We start from the raw sequence: 18,268 nt of genomic DNA, 5'->3' as shown, positions 1-18,268 counted from the left end.
CGGCCGGGGCGGGCGCGGGGGAAGATGCCCAAAGCGGCGCTGCCGGGACACCGGGGGGGGCCGCGGCGCCCGGCGCTGGGGTAAGGCCGGAGCGGGGCGGGGGGACGGACGACACGACTCTGCGGGGGCGGGGGGGGCCGGCTTCCCGCCGAGCGGGGCGGCGGGGAGGGACTATATCCCCGTGGCGTGCGCGGGCGGAGGGATCCAGCCGCGGCGGGAGGTGGGGCGGGAGCGCGGGAGAAGGGGCGGGAGCGGGACCGCGGGGGCGGGCGGGGCGGAGCGCAGCGGCCGCCTTCGGCGTGGAGGAGGCGGGAGGGTCCGCGGCGCGGCGGAGCGCGGAGCGGCGCCAGGGCCCGGCGGGCGCCCGCGGCGGCGGAGGGCGCGCTCGGGGAGGGCGGCGGGCGGGAGCGGGACGGGCCGCGGCCGCAGCGCCGCCTCCCGGGGCGGGGGGGGGGGGCAGGAACCGGCGCCGCCGCCGCCGCCGCCGCGGCGGGGGGCGGCGTGAGCGGCCGGAGCGCGGAACAGCCGCCGGCGGGAGGAGAGCGCGGCGGCCGGGAAGAGCCGGCGGAGGCGGCGGGAGGCGGCGGCGGCGGCCGGAGCCAGGAGGGAGCGGCCGCGGGCCGGGCCGGGCCGCGATGGAGCGGAAGAGGTGGGAGCGCTCAGCCGGGCCGCGGCGCCTCTGCCTCGGGCCCGGGGCGGGGGGGGGCTCGGGCCGCGCTTGCCTGCGGCGGGGTGCCGGGAGGAGACGCCCGCCCGGTGGGAGGCCGGGCCGGGGCACCGGGGGAGGCGCCGGCCCTGCCTGTCGCTACAGGTGGACGTGCCGCGGGCGCTGGCAGGGCTATAGGCACCGGCTGGCCCGGGCGCCGGTACTCACAGGTACTGTAGGGGCGTGCGTCGGGTCTCGGGGGACTCACGGCCACCACCCCGCCGTGCTGTCAGCGACCTGCCGTGAGGCGATGGGCTCCGTGGAAGGGGGCAGTGGCCTTTCGGGAACCCTGCTCGTCCGTTCAGCGTGGCTCGTGCCTAGCAAATGCAGTTATTTTTTCAAATGTCAAATAAATAAGGTGTTTGCGAAGTAGCCAGGGTATTGGCGAGAGTGGTTGCCCGCCTTCTTGGGGCCCTGTCTGCTGCTTTTTCTGTATATTCAGGAATTTGGGGTAGGGTGAAGTAAGAAGCGTTTGCCTGCCTGCGGGTGATGGCTGTTGCTGTAGGTGAGAGTCCAGGAGCAGGGCTCAGGATGCCTTATCCTGTGAGTATTGCTGGTGGGGGAAGCATATGGCTGGGAAGCTGCTTGCTCTGCCTAAAGCATTTCTATTAATATCGATGTATGTCTCATATGGCTGTAGGTGGGCCATATGGATCCTTCCTGCACCCATAAGAGGCAGCCTCAGCGCGCCTGTGGAGCCGACGTGTGAAACTTAGGTCCATCGGAAGCTGGAAGAGCATAGCAGAAGTTCTCCAGGTGTCCTTATGTGGCCTTTCTAGTTGGCAAAATGTACACAATCAACTTCTGCACGTGTTATAATCTGATTTTAAAAATGAAATCTGGTTCTGAGAAAAGTGTGCTGTGCCGGGTGGTGAGTGAACCAGCAAATACCATCCTCGAGAGCGTGAGGCTGGAAGTGCCGGCTCCACCGCCGCAGCTTGGAGTCTGCGGGGAGAAGGAAAGACCACCAGCAGCAGCTGGAGGAGGTGCAGCTGAAAGCTTAGAAGATCCCTGTTTTTCCAAGAACTTATTTTATTTGTAAAGTTGTGGTCTCAGAGCTGAACTTAAAAAAGAGGGGGAGAGAGGATAAGTAGCATATTTTTATTCCCAAGTTATAATGGATTTTTCCCTTTATATCAATTTGGACAGAGATCAAAGGTATAATAGGGCCCTGCTGCACTAATTTTTGGTTACTGTTGCATTCTGCATTACCTCAGAGTGGAAAATAAGTGTGTGGCAATTTATTAATACCTCTGCTGTTTCTACCTGTTGTTTACCTGGATGATTTTTTTTGTCCGGCTGCCCTGAATGTACAGATGCAGTAATTGTTTGTGGAAAATTGCATGCATGGTTTGGAAACAAGCGCTCTCGTGCAATCGCCAGCCTTGAGAATTAACGCTGAGCCGAGGCGATCAGCGGTGGGGTGGCAGTTACTGCTTTTCTGAACCGTTGTTTGAGGCTACTGCGCTTTCTGTTTGGAGGTTTCCTTTTGTAACCCTAAGCACTAGCAGCATGTGCTTTCTGCATGAAGGTTTCTGTCGAATGTGAGTTCTGCTTTGGGCGACAAGACAAACGGGTTTTGCCGAGTATGTTCAGCCTGTGAGATCTCAGTCTATGCGAGCCGGTTGCTGGCTGGAAATTAAACCCTCCTGGAGGTGTAAGTCCCTGGGCAGATTTTTAGAAACAGTCCTATAACCTCACGCTTACCAGCTGTTGATTGTGCAGGAATTTTTTAAGTGGAGTGCGTTCTCTCGTCTGCCTGTGGCTTAAGAGTTGGGAAACCCAAGAGGGTGTCTGGCTGATGTGGTGGGGCTTGCGGGCCAAATTCAGAGCGAGCAGGAAAGGTGCAGGGACGAGGGAAGCTTATCAGGGATTTTGTGAAAGTGGCGGGTTGTCTTTGAGGGAGTTTTGGCTGCAAAGGCTCTCTTCAAACTTGGTGTTCTCACCTAGGGAAAGGAGAATTTAGTGCCGCTTTGTGTGGCTTTTCTTCATAGTATTTTTCTGCTGAAGGTTTGGTGACCAAGTGTTCGAGGAGTTTGGGATCGCTGCTCGTCTCTGCTTCAAGGAGTTGTTGACATTGCTGTTCTGGAAAACTTAATGGAAAACTTAACAGAAAACTTAACTTGGGTGAAGCTCATTTTGTTGCGAATTCCTTACCTATGCAACACCTATGTAAAAAGTTGAAGAAAACGTTTTTAACACTCCCCCCACCCCCAAGTATATTTTGGTCTGTGTGCTTTTTTTTTCCCCAGAAGATTGTGGAGGAGAATACTTTTGCTGAGACCATACTTTGCTCTTTCTCAGTTGTTGTGTTTTACCCACAGCTTCCCCAGGGAAGCTCTTACGATGCTTGAGATGAGCCTTATAAAAATGGCTGGTTATACTTGGGCTCATTCCTGCTCGGGTTCTTGTTTAGGGGTGGGGTGCGTCTGGAAATTTGAGAGATTTTGTGTGTATTGTGTGTATCAAGGTTGGTTTCTTGGTTTGGGGGGGAGGATTTATTTTTTTTGGCTTTTTGGGTTTTTTTGGTGGTCGGAGCTCAAGCCACTGAACAAAGACAACCCCGTTGCCCTGTGGGGCAGGGAGCATCCCTTACACGCTGCTGCTGGCAGTGGTGCGGGGCCTCCATGTGCACGTAAATATTGCTTGGGACACCTCGATCCCCCGAGGCTGCTCCGTGCAGAGCTGGGGACACCCATTTGTGGAGGGATGGGGAGACGCTGCTGTGCGGATGTGTGAAGATGTGGGGTGGGTTATGGCAACTGGAGGAGTCACTTGGTCTTGCTTGTTCACACCGGTGCTTTTTACGTGCGCTGGTGAAAGCTGCGAGTGTGTTTGTGCTGGCCTGTCCCGGGAGAACCGGGCTGGAGTGTGGGACCACCGAGGCAGGCCTGGGTGCAGATGCCGCAGCCGTGGATAACGGGAAGATGCTGGGGGAGTGGGGGGCTGAGGGTGGCAGCGTGTGAGGGGTCCCGGGGTACGCATCGCTCCCTGGGAAGCGGTGTCGGGGGCGTGCAGCACCCGAAGCGTCCCTGGCACCGGCCTTTGCCTGGAGCAGAGCTGGGGAGAGAAGCGCAGCGGAGGGAGGCTGGGGTGGGCTCTGACTCCCCAGCTCCGCGCAGGAGGGAGCACGATTGAAACGGAGAAGGAAGAACATTGTGCCTTATAACTGCCCCCCCGAGGAAATGAGGCTTTGGGCATATGCTATTGATCACCCTTTTTACCTAGTTTATTCCATTTCTTTAAAAGGCAGGCGACACCCGGGTTTGTTCGGGGTTGGTTTTTTTTTTTGGTCTTTTGTCCCTTGCTTTCCAAGTTGTGCCGATCCTGCGTAGGCCAAATGGGGAGAGCGGAGGGGAGGAGACTCGTGTAATGAGGGAGGAGGGGAGAGGGCCTGGGCTTGCAGTCGGTCTCTCCTTAAGAATATAAGGCAGGAAACAAAGGGGGAGCTGCACATGGAGAGCAGCGGGCACCTGGCAGCGCCTGGCCCTTCAATGGCCTGCCCCGCATTCAGCTTAATCCGCGCCCGAGAAGGCTGTGAATAGCGGACGGGCTGGCGGGCTTTGGCCGTGCCACCCCTCGTCCTCTTCGGGTTCGTTTTGTTAGCGCCGAGGCGGGCTGCGCAGGCAGAGAATGCCTTGGAGCTCTTGATGGACGAGCGTGTAAAATCGCTTGCAACTTTGCAGTTGCCTTGCTTTTCCTAATATGAAGTGTGAAAGACCTTAGTACAGCGCGCTCACGGTGTCAGTGCCTGCGGTATTATTTAGAAGAGGTTGGTTTTTGCAGCTTTGTACTAAGATGTCTCTCTTCTGGGTCTCTTCAAAGTCTTTGTATATCAAAAACAGGAGTGCAGAGCAAAGCTTTTGCTCTGGAGTGGAAGGAGATAAATTTCATATTTTGTGACATTTAAAGGGCACGCAAGCACTTTAACGACGTTCAGAATTCGTAAGTGCTGGTTTACTGCTTCTGTGCCTTGCGATGTGCAGCGAGCAATCCCGCTGCTCAAGTTTTGTGGGTTTTTGGCTGCCCTTCCCCCCCACACCCCCTTTGACCCTCTCAGGTGTCTGTAGGTGCCCTCGATGGCTGTGTCCTACCAAGCGTGCTCCTGCCAGAGGGACCCCAGGAGCTCCAGCGCACACCGGCCACTTCCTTTCTGTTTGCATTTACTGAGCAAGTTTACTGTCCGCTTTGAGTTGTAGCTTTGGTCCCCGGTCTGCCATTGTTCCAGAGAAGCTTGGTATGGTATTGCCTTTTTCAAGACATAATCAGAATAAAAGTTTTTCTTCTGAACATTTCAGTGCTTTTCCTTTGGGCCAAGCTTCCCCAGGAAGAGACAGGACTCTGAGTCATTTCAGGTGGGTTTTTTTAGACGTATGTGGACTTTGAGCAGCTTTTCAGATCCATTGCAAAATTACTAGAACGCATACTAAACAAAAAAGCTGAAAGGCTACGTCATTTAAAATACTGTCTCTGAGTGTATCTGGCTCTGTTGTTCTGGAAGTTATGCTGGGCTTCTAAGTGCACAATTCACTGTAATGTATTATTTTTTAAATTCCTAAGACACTAAACCGTAAATTGGAGCTGCAGATCTTGGGAGAGGAAGCAGGGTCGTATTCTTCATGTAGTAGGAGTTTCTCTTCTTGGCTTCACTGGCGGCAGCGATGGCTCTGGCCTAAAAGCTGCTGGAGTTGGTTATTCCTCTTTCTGGATTGAGGCATATAAGTCCCTTTATATTTTTTAAAAGTGGTTTCAAATTTGAGTATGGACGCAGTCTCTGTGCCTGTCTGCTTATTCCTACTCTCTATGTTGATCTTCTGGCCTGCTTGTTTGTGCAGCTTTATAGTGAACTGGTCCAGCTGAGGAATAACCAGCGATAAAGTGTTTCCTCCTCTTCTCCCTACCCTCTAAGGATGGATTATTTTCCCTATCTGCTTAACTGTGCCTTTGCATGGATGCTTTCATGCTTGAATGGTGGTGGTGGGGACTAGGTACGGGGCAGGATAGCAGCTTGGGAGCAATCGGGGCTGGGAGCTGCCTAAGCAGATGCTGTGTGGGGGATGACCACAACCTTTTGGTCGTAAGTCCTTTGAGAGACTTTTTCAGATTTCAGTTTTAGTATCATTCATATTAACCTTGTCTCTCAGTTTTTGGGGAGCTTCTCATACTTTGGTTCTTTCTGGCTTTTTTAAATCTATTTTTTTGCATACACAGTCTGACTTGAACTAATTGGTTTGCCACTGACCCATACTAGAAATGCTATGCTTATGCTATTTTTTCAGACCTTTCCCCTAATAAAGGCTTCAAGGAAGCAGATAATGTGTTGAAAAGAGGCTTTTTTCTTGGAGCTTTTTTTCCTTTGAGAAGACCCTAGGGAGGCTGTTAGTATCTTACCAGTGTGAACGCCACCACTGTGGTAGAGCTGGGTCTATGCTGCTGAAATAGCTAGTAATACTTCTTTCCTCTCATCCTGTGACAACTTCATTGTTTCAAGTTATTTTTGGCCTTCAAGTAGAAGCCTTGCAACAAGTAGCCTGTGTTTCTGGCTTCAGGAATCACAGAAGGTAACATTAATCAGAGAGCTCCAGCTGTCCTCAGAAAGCATTTGAACCTCGTTGGCATTGATTTGTCTCTGGCAGGTATAAGTTGCATTGATACCACTTCTCTCCTCAGTAGAAAAAGTAGAGACTCTAATCCGTAGGTACTGCTTCTAGTCATCTCAAGGTCAACGCTTGGATATTGTCAAGTTGCTTTGAATTGAGTTGTTGAACTCACGGGTGCCACCACTGTGTATAGTGAGCAACCTGTTGGTGAGGTCTCACTGGGATGTGACCTTACATCTTCTAAATGAGATCCTTGGTACATCGAGAGCGGAGGGTATTTGTAGGCTAGGGAGGAGATCACCCTGCTTCCATGCAATATGGCTGAAAAAAGTGTTCTAACACTACTAACTGCTCTTTAAAAGAAGAAAATTGATAAATAGGGGTGGAGTGGTAACTGACATTTTTGGTCTTAAAATGCCTTTCACCCAACTAACCTGTTTTTAGTATTATAGATGTATGTGGAGTGAGCTTCAGATGGTTACTAAGATTGAATATGCAAGCTGCAAGAAGCAGAAAACCAGAAATGAGAGAAATTAAGGGAATAAAGAGGCATTGTGATGCTAAATGAGAACGCGAAGAATACTTTGTGCTTATTGTCTGTATAGTTCTACGCTGCAGTCATAACACATTGACTTATTTTTGCTTTATGCATAAAAAATAGAAGAGCTTACATAGCAGTGCTTTTTGTAGTAGTGCAAAAGGCTATATTATATTATTAAAAAAAAAAAACAAACCCCAAAAAACCAAAACAAACCACCAACAACAAGGAGTTGGAGTAATTTGTGCCTGCTTGCCAGGTTGTAGTCTTTAATGTGAAACCAGGTGTTTAAAAACTCTTCTGTTTTACCATTAATGGAAAGTTTTCCAGGGTTTTGACCTTTACTTTTGCATCACTTAAGCTTTGTAATTCTTTGCTTTGCAGCTTGTCGGCAGTTAACTTCTGTTCTTGCTCCTTGCTACTGTGTAATCCTGAAACTAAGTGTTTAGAATGCTACCAAAAACTTGTAATCAAACCTGATGTGCTATTCAAGGGGGGAAGGAGTATGAGGAGACATTTGTGGTGCTAGTCAAATGTAACACTCCTGGGAGAAGAAATTATGCTTGAAAATGGGCATTTATTATTTGAGACAACTAAGTGATAAGTACATCTGTGCTGATATTTCCCATGTCGGTTATTGTGTGAATTATGCTATGTTCATTTATACCTAGTCTGAATCTTCCTCTTTACGTATAAAAACATTTTAACACGGTCTGCACTTAATTTGTCTTTTCCACAGTAATCATGAGAAGGAGTTGATATGAAAGCAATAATATCCATTTAGAGCTTAATGTGAGCTTAATTCTCAGAAGTTCAACACATGGTGTTTTTCGTGAAGGAGATAAAAATTGCCTCTCCTGAGTTGCAGCAAGTGCTGGTATTGAAGTCCAGAGCATTTTAATTTCCCTCCTTGTTTCTTTTCTGTGTTTTTTTCAGCCCAAGTGGTAAAAAGTTCCGAAGCAAGCCCCAGCTGGCACGCTATCTGGGGAGCTCGATGGACCTGAGTACTTTTGACTTCCGCACAGGAAAAATGTTGATGAATAAAATGAACAAGAACAGACAGAGGATGCGCTATGACTGTTCCAACCAAGCCAAAGTAAGACTAAGATGCAGTGGCAGCTTTCCCCTTTCTGCCTGCTATTGTACTGGCCAGACTGCCTCCCAGAACGATACCTGTGACAGCGTGAAAATTAAGCATTTTGTAATTAATGTGTGAAACTGGAGTTGTATGAGGTAACATCATCTCTGTTATGGGGTGTTGGACAAATACTGCAATTCACTGATTCTTCCAGGGTACTGATACCATGGAAGAATACCGTGGTACTGCTAAATCTTCTGTACGGAAGGGCTGGAGAAAGGGCTGGCATCTTTCTTTCTTCCCCTCCCTGGCGGGCAAGATTGCCTTCCCCAGCACAATCTCCTCCAGAGCCCCACATCTCCAGCTGACTTCCGTGGCTGTGCAGCAGCTCCGCTCTGCTCTGGCATTTGGTTTGGGGGGAGAGGGAAGAGTGGCGTGGGGCAGCAGGGATGAGGAGGTAACGTAGCCTCCCACGAGCAACTCCCTGGAGCTATCCGTAGGCCATGCTGGTATCTTGGCTTTGGAATTGATCTAAGGAGGGGGTGCATTTTGGGCAAAAAGCTGAAGAGGCAAGAGGATGGCAAAGCCTATTTGTAGAACAAAATAAAAGAGTCTGTGTTTGGCACCTGGTAATTTTGATTGTTAAGGTTTAGTCAAGATTACAGTGAAATTGGTATACTGCCTGTCTGGATAGATTGGCTCAAGTCATTCTTAAGTATCTGCATCGGATGCTAAAAGCTTTTTCAGAACCCAAAAGCTTATGTCTATGCACCTAAACATTAAGTGTGGAAAATAGCATAATGCTTATTTTCTAAATATGTCAACCAGTCAAGAATCATCATCGTCGGAGTGACTGGAACATCTACTCACAGCGCTAGGTGCTGTAGTGATATTTTAAAAGAAACATGCCTTGCCGCAGAGACCAGCAGCTAACACACATCTCGTAGGCTAAAAATTCTGCTCAAACCTTTCAATAAATGTATGAATAGTTATCATTGGCTTATAAGTGGATTAGCACACAGACTATTCAGAATGATATTTGTCCTGAATACATCTTTTCTACATCTCATGAATAAATCTGTTAAGCAGACGCGGTGTCTGCATCCTCAAGAACAAAGTATGTCCTACAGCCATTTCAAGACTTGGATGTTAGATCTCGGGAACGAGGAACGGTCTTCCTATGTTTCCACTAACATAGAATGCAGTCGTGTAGTGAAAACTTAATTGTTATGAGCTCCGTTTAAAAACTGATTTTTGTTAAGAACTGAAGGTAAAAAAAGCAACCAAGGTTCTAGCTGTATTGGGTTGTTTATTGGCGTCCACAACTGGATTTAAACAGAATGGTTTAGAATGTTTTCTGGATTCACAAAATGGTCTCTAAATCCCCCTTCATAATTTTTCTAATTATTAAAAATATTGTGTCAAAATTTTCTGGTTTAGTGATCTACAGGTGGCTCATCAAAGTGCAAACTCAATGTTCTGACTCCTAAATTCTGTCAAAATTAGGATAAAACCAATGTGTATAAACTGGAATGAGAGAGGGCTAGTATGTTAAGTAAAATGTGAAAGAGTGGAAAACTTAGTTTAATTTTGATAGGTCTAAGGCAAAATTGAATGTACTTATGCATTTTTAGCAGTCTTAACTCATATAGCTTGAGATCAGACAAGTTTTCAGATCCATGAACTCTTCTTTTCCCTGCTGTACATCTTTATGTCTGTAGTAGCATTTTAGCAAATAGAAAATATTTTTGTGGGCTTTCCCCCTCCTTTTGTTTGAAATTTTTAGGGCAAGCCTGACTTGAACACAGCACTGCCTGTCAGACAGACAGCCTCCATATTCAAACAACCTGTCACAAAGATCACAAACCATCCCAGCAATAAGGTGAAGAGTGATCCTCAGAAAGCTGTGGACCAGCCCCGGCAGGTAAGGCTTGCAGCTTAGTAGCTTCTTCAGAACTAAGAAACTCTTGGTTTTGCTGCTGGGCGGGTCCCAAAATAAACCGCTTTAATGTTGTGATGCTGAACAAATAGTCTATGGCAATTGGAAGTCTCTGATGTTTCAGAAACAATAACTTACAGTGCTCCCAGCTTTTAAAATCGGAACAAAACCCATTTCCCTTATATAGTTAATATGCTGTCTGCGCTGTGTTTTATAACTAGACTCCAACCTTTGTTTAGATTACAATTATGTTGTAGTTAAGCCTTCATTTCCTTAATGCTGAAATTAAGTATTATCTACAAATTTAGACAGACGTCGTAACCACTTTAGGGGACATTTGCATCGTAATTAGAATCACTGCCAAATGTTCCAATTGTATAAGAATTCTGTGTTTCAAGAAATCCCTGTTCCTGTACGGACCACATACAATGTGGTGTTTGTGATGTAGCGCAAGGGATTGTACCCCCTGCATGGGCGTTTTTGCAGATGCATATATCATTAGTAGTTAACTCTACCTGTATCAATAAGGTCATAAATTCACTTGGAATGTCATTATTAATACAAAATCAAACTGTTTTTCTTATCATACTGTGTATTTGCAAACAAGAGAACACACCAAAATTAAGGGAAATCTTTCAGCTTAATTTCATCTAGTGAAAGGATGCAAAAAGTGTGCTTCGGACAAGTGTGGCTTTGAAGTTGGGCACTGGTAAAATAAGATGTACCTGTTCAAAGCAGCCTTTGGAAGGCATTCTCGTTTCATTAATATTACCTAGAGCTGACAGCCTGTTGCCTCTGCAGTGCTCACACTGGGGATTCTGTGAATCCTTTCCTGTAGCGAGTCCATCTTTATACCTTTTGCAAACGAGATGTTCAGCTTCATTAGTCTGTTCGGATGCTGTCATCAGTATCAATTATCAGTACAATTTAAACTCTTGTAGGTCTGGTGGAATTAAAATATATCATTCCAAGAGGGAAAGTGATTTCAATAAATTTTAAAAAATACCCACCTCGCACACTGAAAACCTTTTCTGCAAACTCAAAAACTACGTTTCTGAAGTGTGAGTTAGATTCTGTTTGAAATGGAGTTGGGTGGTGTGTTTTGGTTTTGTTTGGGTTTTTGTGGGTTTTTTGTTTTTGGTTTTTTTTAAACAGGTTGGTGGGGTTTTAGCATGGTTTCCTAAGGAAGTAGAGCCTGTGTCGTTATAGTGTTGTTGCTATTCCTGTAAACACCTTGGCCAGTTATGACAATAAAAGAGGACACTGAAGATATGCCATTGATATGCAAAACACTGAGCTGGGTGGAGATTTGTATCCCTGTTGTGGAAGAGATTGATATGTGAGTGCAGGCTGATGTGTGAGTGCAATCTGTTAGGCGGCAGAGATCAGCCCCAGTACACAAAGGTGTTGTAATCGGACCTGTGTGGTGTCGCTGCTCACGTTACCGCTTGTTGTAATGCAGCTTCCTAGACTGTAACTCGGCTTCCTAGACAACTTGCTCTTTCTTGTGTCTTTCTCTGCATTATAAATCTAAGGGTCCGTTAAATTACAACTTCAAAATGTGTTACCGGACTGTAGTAACCTCTGGTCAGCAGACTCCAGATGTTTCTTCAAAACTTGAAAGCAGTGCTAAGCCCCATCATGCGCTGGCTTAAAATTCACCTGTTTAAGAGTCATAGGCTAGAGAATATCCAGCCTCTGTGTTTTGCCTGTGACTGTCCTTATTCCCCTTGTTGGGAGCTGGCAATGGGAACAGTAATGCGAGTTCAGTTGCACTCAGATTTTGAGACATGAAAAGGGGCCGTGTGGACTGTTTGGGGTAAATTCTTAGTTTCTCAAAATCTAGATAAAATTGCTTTCTTGCAAGACACATGGTACTCCAGCTATTCATTGATTAGCCTTATACATATAGATTGAGAGTTGAAGGTATATCTAGGTATAGTATCTGACTTTCCACCAAACCATGCATTCACTTGTTCTTAAGCTTGAGGAGAACCTGTGATTCAAAATACGGTAAAGGACTAGACACGGTTGTTCTCACAAGAAACTGCTAGAGAATAATAAAATAACGCTTTACCTTGGGAAAAGCTTGGATACAGTTCTTTCATTCCTTAACTTCAGTGGTATATGTGTTTACGCTCCTATGTGTAAAAAAAGGCTGTCCCACACTATGTGTGCTTAGATGAAAGCCAGCAAGCCCTGCCTTGCTGTTCCAGTTCAGAAGCAGTGGAAGTACCAGTCCCTGGAAGAAAATAGTCTTTTTCAAGGCAGCAAATCAGGACAGAGTTGTGGGACTGATTGGCAATGAGGGTTGTTCCCTGCCGTCAGATGTGGCAGACTCCTTCTATGGTAAAGCCAATATAAAATTGTCTGCAGTGGTGTTCTTCCCTCTTTTGATAGTAAGCAGGTGCTTTGTGTAGTTGTCAATTCCATTTCTGTTCTGTGCCAATAAACGCTTTCTTTGATGTCAGCTCTTCTGGGAGAAGAAATTAAGTGGACTGAATGCTTTTGACATTGCAGAGGAGCTGGTGAAAACAATGGACCTTCCAAAAGGTTTACAAGGTAATCACTCTGCCCTTAACTCCAGGGGTGGCATTTTGATACCAATCAGCGGTGATCTGAAGGTATTGTGTTTGACCTCCTTGTTCTCCAGTGCTGTGGACCATTCCTGCTTCAGCAGGAACTGTTAGTACGCTGGCTGGCAGGCTCGGTGCCCTTCATCCTGAGGGGATACTGAAGCAAAGCTTCTTGACTTTTTTTTTGTTGCTCATTTTCCAGAAGCAGAATGGACACAGCTTCCATTCCCAATTTGGGTTTTTTTTTTGTGTAACAGAATGAGGAATTGATCTAGGTTTAAATAACCATGGAGAGAGTTGTATGGGTACTGTTAGAAGTGTTTAAGACTGAGATTTATGTTGTGTTAGCTTTCTAAATGACAGGACGTGCTTTGCCATTAAAATTTAAATAATGCCTCTTCTCCTGACTTGCTGTTCTTTGTCTTGTGCAATGTTGGTTATCGCTTTTCCTCCCACTTGCAGGGGTTGGACCTGGTTGCACTGATGAAACCCTTCTCTCTGCCATAGCTAGTGCTCTGCACACTAGCACTATGCCTATCACTGGACAGCTGTCCGCGGCCGTAGAGAAGAATCCTGGAGTTTGGCTAAACACCTCACAGCCACTTTGCAAAGCATTTATGGTGACAGATGAAGATATTAGGTATTAACTAGAAATATCATTTACTGTCTTGGAACAAGGTTTCTTGTGGTAAAACAGTACCCCCCCCCCCCCCCCTTTTTTTTTCCCCAATGGCAAGTTTAAATGTCTGATGGAGCACTGTGGCTTGCTGAATTAATTTGACTGCTTCTCTATCAGTAGAGTAGAAAAAAATTGTTACACAAAGCTGCTCTCGTACAGGCATGTACTCAAAGCCCATTATTTTTTATTTTGACCATGCTCAGTTACTCTGAGGTTTCAGGTTCATATTTGTTTTTCATGTCAGAGTATGTCTCCTTTTATTGAAAAAGGTGTCTGAATTTGAGTAACCTTGATTAAGGCACCTCTAAGCAAAGAGAAGAAATCCAGAGCAGTGTGATTTGATTCTCTTCACCTTACCCTGTGTCAGCACAGGACCAAATAAACGCACCAGCTGCTGCAGTGGCAGCGAACAAGGATGCAATTTATTTAGGTATAGCTTGCTTTCAGTAATGAATTACATTGCTAAATCAAGACTGGTCAAACTCAGCTTTAAGCACTTGATAGAGAATTGAATATACCAAAGGCACTAACCTGAAAGCCCGCTACTTTGCATTCATTAACAGCGTCTAAAGGTAGTAATTGTTTTGACTGTTTGACTGATAAATCTTCTTGAATGACAGGATGACTGCTTTTGTGCTTGATTTATACATGAATGACCAGGAAAAATGGTCATATCGTTCATACGATTTCCTGTGGCTGAGATGAAATAGGAGTCCCATGAGCCATGGATTGTTGATCACTTCTTTACTATGACTTTGACAGAAAAGGAGCTGTAAAATTTAAGGTTGTGACTCAAAAGGAGAATGAGCAAAAAGATTGGAATGGTCAGAAACTTAATTTTCTCCAGTCTCACTTTTTGAAATCGGAGCAGGGTAGGCTGACTTTTTCTTGTTTAAATTAATATTAGTACTAGGAATTAAAAAGTCTTGAGTCAGCTGCTAGATTAGGAAAATCTCAGCCAGAATTAAAAATGGTACAATCAATGCTAAGGACTCGTAAGAGAAAATGTTGGACAACTTTTTGAAGTGTTTCTTTCAGCTTCACTTACAGTATAGTGCCAGGCAATTTTTTTACAATGCAGTTCTTACAGAGGGCTCTTTCAAAGCCATGCTTGTCTGCCCAGCCTTGTGTATGAGGGATTTGAGATTCCTTTCCCTTGAAAGAGGCAGCTTTGAGGATTGATATCAGTGTTCATTGATTTGGGGCAGGAAGCAAGAGGAACTGGTGCAGCAGGTGCGAAAGAGGCTGGAGGAAGCCCTGATGGCTGACATGCTTGCCCATGTAGAGGAAATAGCAAGAGATGGGGAAGCTCCTTCAGAGAAAGAAGGAGGTGAGGAAGAAGGAGAAGAGGAAGAGGAGGAGGAGGAGCAGGACCATGACCAGGAGATGGAGAATGTATAGTCCAGGTAATGCGACAGCATCCTTTCTCACCTTAAACTGTACTTCACTGAAGGGCAGAAATGTTTTCAGAAGGAATCTTAGTATATATCGACCAATCTTTGCTTTTTAGCATGCACTTTTAAAGGTGTAGTAGCCATGCCTTCAGGAAAAAAACGAATATTTTCATGTGTGTCTGGTGAGTGCTTGTGTTGTCGTGGAGTGTTCTGGGCCTTATGTCTGTGTCAGATGGGCTAAATGTGTAACCAGAACGTGTATGTGAGTGCTTGAAGGATTCTGTCTTGAAAGTGGATCGGTTCTTAAAAGTTTGTCTTGTGATGTCAATTTTTCCCCCCGCATTTATTTATTTCTTACTTCCTATGGTAGGCAAGAGGACACTGTGGGCAGAAAGGACAGCTGCTCTCTTATGGACTCAGTTTCTCCCCCTGCCTGCCTTTTTCTCTCACTTTTGCATATTTAGTACACGTTTTCTTGCAGGGTATATTAAAGGGCACATTTGTAGAATTTTTTAAGCAACCTGACCATCAAAAGAGGGAAGTTGCTAAAAACTTTATATGTGGTGGGAATTTGTAAACTGAAAGTAACAGAAGAACGTATATGTTCAAAATCTGGAAACATCTGAAAAGTTTGAGGTAGTGTAACAGTAGTAACTAGAGGATTCACAGAAGTGTGCCTTTACATTGTGCATCCCTTAAAAGTATCACAAAGGGCTTGCTTTTTGTTCTCAAGTATATATCCGACTTTCACTTGTGCAGTGGAACTTTTTAAAGGTGCAACTACAATTTTTTTTATTGTCTCGTAAATCAAAATAGCTCTGAATAATGAATCATTACTCTATAGCAATGCAGAAAAAAGCAGATATATAAGGCTAAGTCAAGATACACCGGCAGGAGTTCCCTTGAATGTTTTATGTTGCACTAGATAGGGACAGTGCACCATGCTATGAAGCAGAGTTTCTCCTTGCTGTGTTCCTTTGATGTAACCCTAGCCAGGAGCACTTTATGTATCGTCAGTGGAGCTCATGCAGTGAGATGAAAACAGAACTCACTGATTTTAATTTTTGATCGTTTTAAGTTTTAGCCTAAGAAAAGCAATTAGTGTTCTGTCAGTGAAATAGGATAGCCAATACCCTGGGTGCTTCATTATGTAGACTCCAGAGCCTGTGAGGGAAGAATCAAGAATGTGGGAGAGGGGGAAGGAATTTTTAGGATGAATAGCAGAAGAAAAGAAAAGCCCCTCTGGAGGGAGTGGCAGCTGTACTTCAGGTAGAAGGAAGAGCGATTTATGTTAAACAGTCCTTCAAGATGGAAGGTTGATTATGACACGAAATCTGTTTGGCCTTTGGGAGGTACCATCTTGTATCTGGTCTCTCTTATTTTCCTGTTTTACCACATCACTAACAGTAGCTTTATTTGGACAGTGAATACCTGGCATTCCTTTCTACTACAAAGGTCTGGCAACAGCAAAGAACCAGAACAAACTGTCTGCTGAAGGTGAAAAACAGGAGCTGAAGAAATGGATATGTTATGGCAGTGGTGCTTTATTCTTTTAAGGGCTCACTTGCTATAAAGATATACAAAGTTCTTACTGACTTACAAGGTCTTTTTTTCTCCTTCTTCTAGGGAGTTCCATCTAAGAATTCCCAGTATAAACCCTATCAGCAGGGTCAGCACAACAAAGCCAAGAGTGTCTGCCGAGTAAATTGCACCAACGATCCAACTGTACCTATGAGCGTTTTGATGTACACTTCAGGAAACGTTGAGAAGCTGATGGTTCATTAATTGCTGGGTAGTTTTGAAGATGGAACTTGACTAAACTCTACTCCCCCTCCTTTTTCTAAAGGGGTAGGGTAATCGGGAATGCAAAAGCGGGGGGGAATAAAGGAATATAAAGTGGTGGGAGGGAAAAGAAAATACTAGGAACCAAATTTCTTGTCTTTTTTTTTTTTGTTGTGGGTCAGTGATAGGTGATACATTTTTAAGCTTTTCTATCAAAGTATCTTTAACAATGACCCATAGAAACAATTTTCTCTCTAACAGAAGTGAGAGATGCTGTTTCACTCCTTGGCTACTCTGCTGTAGGCTACTTGTTTGTACCAGACTGTAGGGGAGGTCATTTTATGTTGTGGATTGTCATTCCATGTGTCAATTCGGGTCACTGAATTTCCTTTTCCTCGCAAGACCACATTGGCCTTGGAAGTGTAGCCTCAGAGTTGAACTGCCAGTGCCTCTTCCACCTGACGTTTTGTTTAGTAGGGGAAGTTACACTTGAGGAATTGGTCTTACATCCATGGCAATCGGTTTTTTAGTTAGTTCCAGCACCACAGTGAATGCACTACTGTGCATGTTTTTGATACGGAGTTGTGTGTATGTCCAAGCATAGCCGAACAGAGTTTCGCAGATAAATATACCCACTCTGTGGTATATTTTGCTTTGGTCTAAGTCCGGTCAGAAGGACCTTCTCAACTCGGAATGGAAGGATGACTCATTTCTGACTGACAACGAGGAGAACTTCCTCCTTTCTCTTCTGGTGCCAAGAACCCTGACCTCTGTTTTTGTGTGTGTGGAGGGAGGGGGATCCATTCCAATAGGTGTGTCTACACATCTGCTTTCATTGCAGTAATGTTCTGACCTCTTTTAAAACAAGAAAGGAAAAAGGTTGATTTTTCTATAATTGATATCTAAAAATGAATTTAAAACTTTTTATTAAGTATTAAATCTTTCTTATTTGCATGTGCAGTGAAGTGACCAGCATTTTGTGTCCAAAAATGAAATGATGTGAAACCTGCCTTAATGTGTTTATAAGTATTTGGCTTCACCATGGGTACCTTGATTGATTCCTCAGTCTCTTCTAGTACATCTGTGAGCATATTGGGGTAACTTGTGGCTAAAAATAGATTTATCTGGGGAGGGAGGATAGGGAGAGGGGAGGAAGATGAGGGTTTATAGCTTGGAGAGTGTGTTGACTAGGTTGCAAAAGTTATTTTAGTCTTAGGGTATCCATCGCATAATTCATGCGTGGATGTCTCAGCTGAGAGTACAGTATAAAGTGGTGGATTAAATATTGTGCCACTAACCAATTGTACAAGTTGTTGGTATCCCAAAACTTGGGGAAGAAAGTAGCTCCCAGAGCCTTTATCATGTAAGAATGATTAGCAGTGACAGCAAGGGACCAGGGGAATTGCCTGGAAAGTAATAGCCTTTGGGAGTAGTTCAGCTTAGTGATCTGAATAGGTTTAAGCTCCTTGAAAAATATCCCATGCCAAAGTGATTGATACTATATTAACTCTTTTCTTAAAGATTTGAAAATACAAAAATCTTTGATATTGCTCATTTGGAGTACTGCAAGAAGACTGAATTGTACTTTGCTGCTGCTCTACCAGGTGTTGCTTTGGGGAACCTTACCTGGTGCTGCAGCCGGTGAAAACTATTTTCCTTTTTGAACAGTCTGTTACGATTATTATTCTGTAAATCTGTCCTCTTGTAATTCATTGTGTTGAATTAAATGTTTCTCACAAAGTAGAGATTCTTCTAGTCTGCGTCAAGCCCCTACCTGGAGTTTTTGTGCTACGCCCCTTCCAGTTATTTCAGTGGAGATGCTCTTGCATTTTTGTTGTGGGCTCCATTCTGAGATTCGGATCTCGGTATTTGGGACCCGGCAGAGGGGAATACAGAGGGAAGCTTGTGGAAGGCCAGTTCATTCTTACTGCAAAGTCTTCCTGTGTCCTCACCGAGTAAGGGGCTGCCAGGGTGTC

The 18,268-nt window shown here is 45.2% G+C and overlaps 1 protein-coding gene across 4 annotated transcripts; it reads left to right on the top strand.

Annotated features, from left to right (window-relative positions):
• MBD3 (methyl-CpG binding domain protein 3) lies at positions 1-18,035 on the top strand. 4 transcript variants are annotated; one of them, XM_072845071.1, is made up of 8 exons: positions 1-80; positions 5,005-5,061; positions 7,781-7,940; positions 9,709-9,846; positions 12,333-12,423; positions 12,900-13,077; positions 14,325-14,522; positions 16,137-18,035. In XM_072845071.1, exons 1-7 carry the CDS (start codon positions 25-27, stop codon positions 14,515-14,517), a joined length of 873 nt encoding a protein of 290 aa, XP_072701172.1. In that variant the 5' UTR covers positions 1-24; the 3' UTR covers positions 14,518-14,522; positions 16,137-18,035. The 4 variants fall into 4 exon arrangements, with proteins under 4 accessions (XP_072701172.1, XP_072701174.1, XP_072701173.1 ...); XM_072845072.1 differs by lacking the exon at positions 1-80 and adding an exon at positions 451-649; XM_072845073.1 differs by lacking the exon at positions 5,005-5,061 and having other exon boundaries at positions 24-80.
• Positions 18,036-18,268: the final 233 nt, after the last annotated feature.

This window comes from Ciconia boyciana, chromosome 24, assembly GCF_034638445.1.
Source record: "Ciconia boyciana chromosome 24, ASM3463844v1, whole genome shotgun sequence".
NCBI classification, from domain to species: domain Eukaryota; kingdom Metazoa; phylum Chordata; class Aves; order Ciconiiformes; family Ciconiidae; genus Ciconia; species Ciconia boyciana.
The sequence above is the reverse complement of the archived record's forward strand: the minus strand, read 5'-3'. Positions and strand labels throughout refer to the sequence as shown.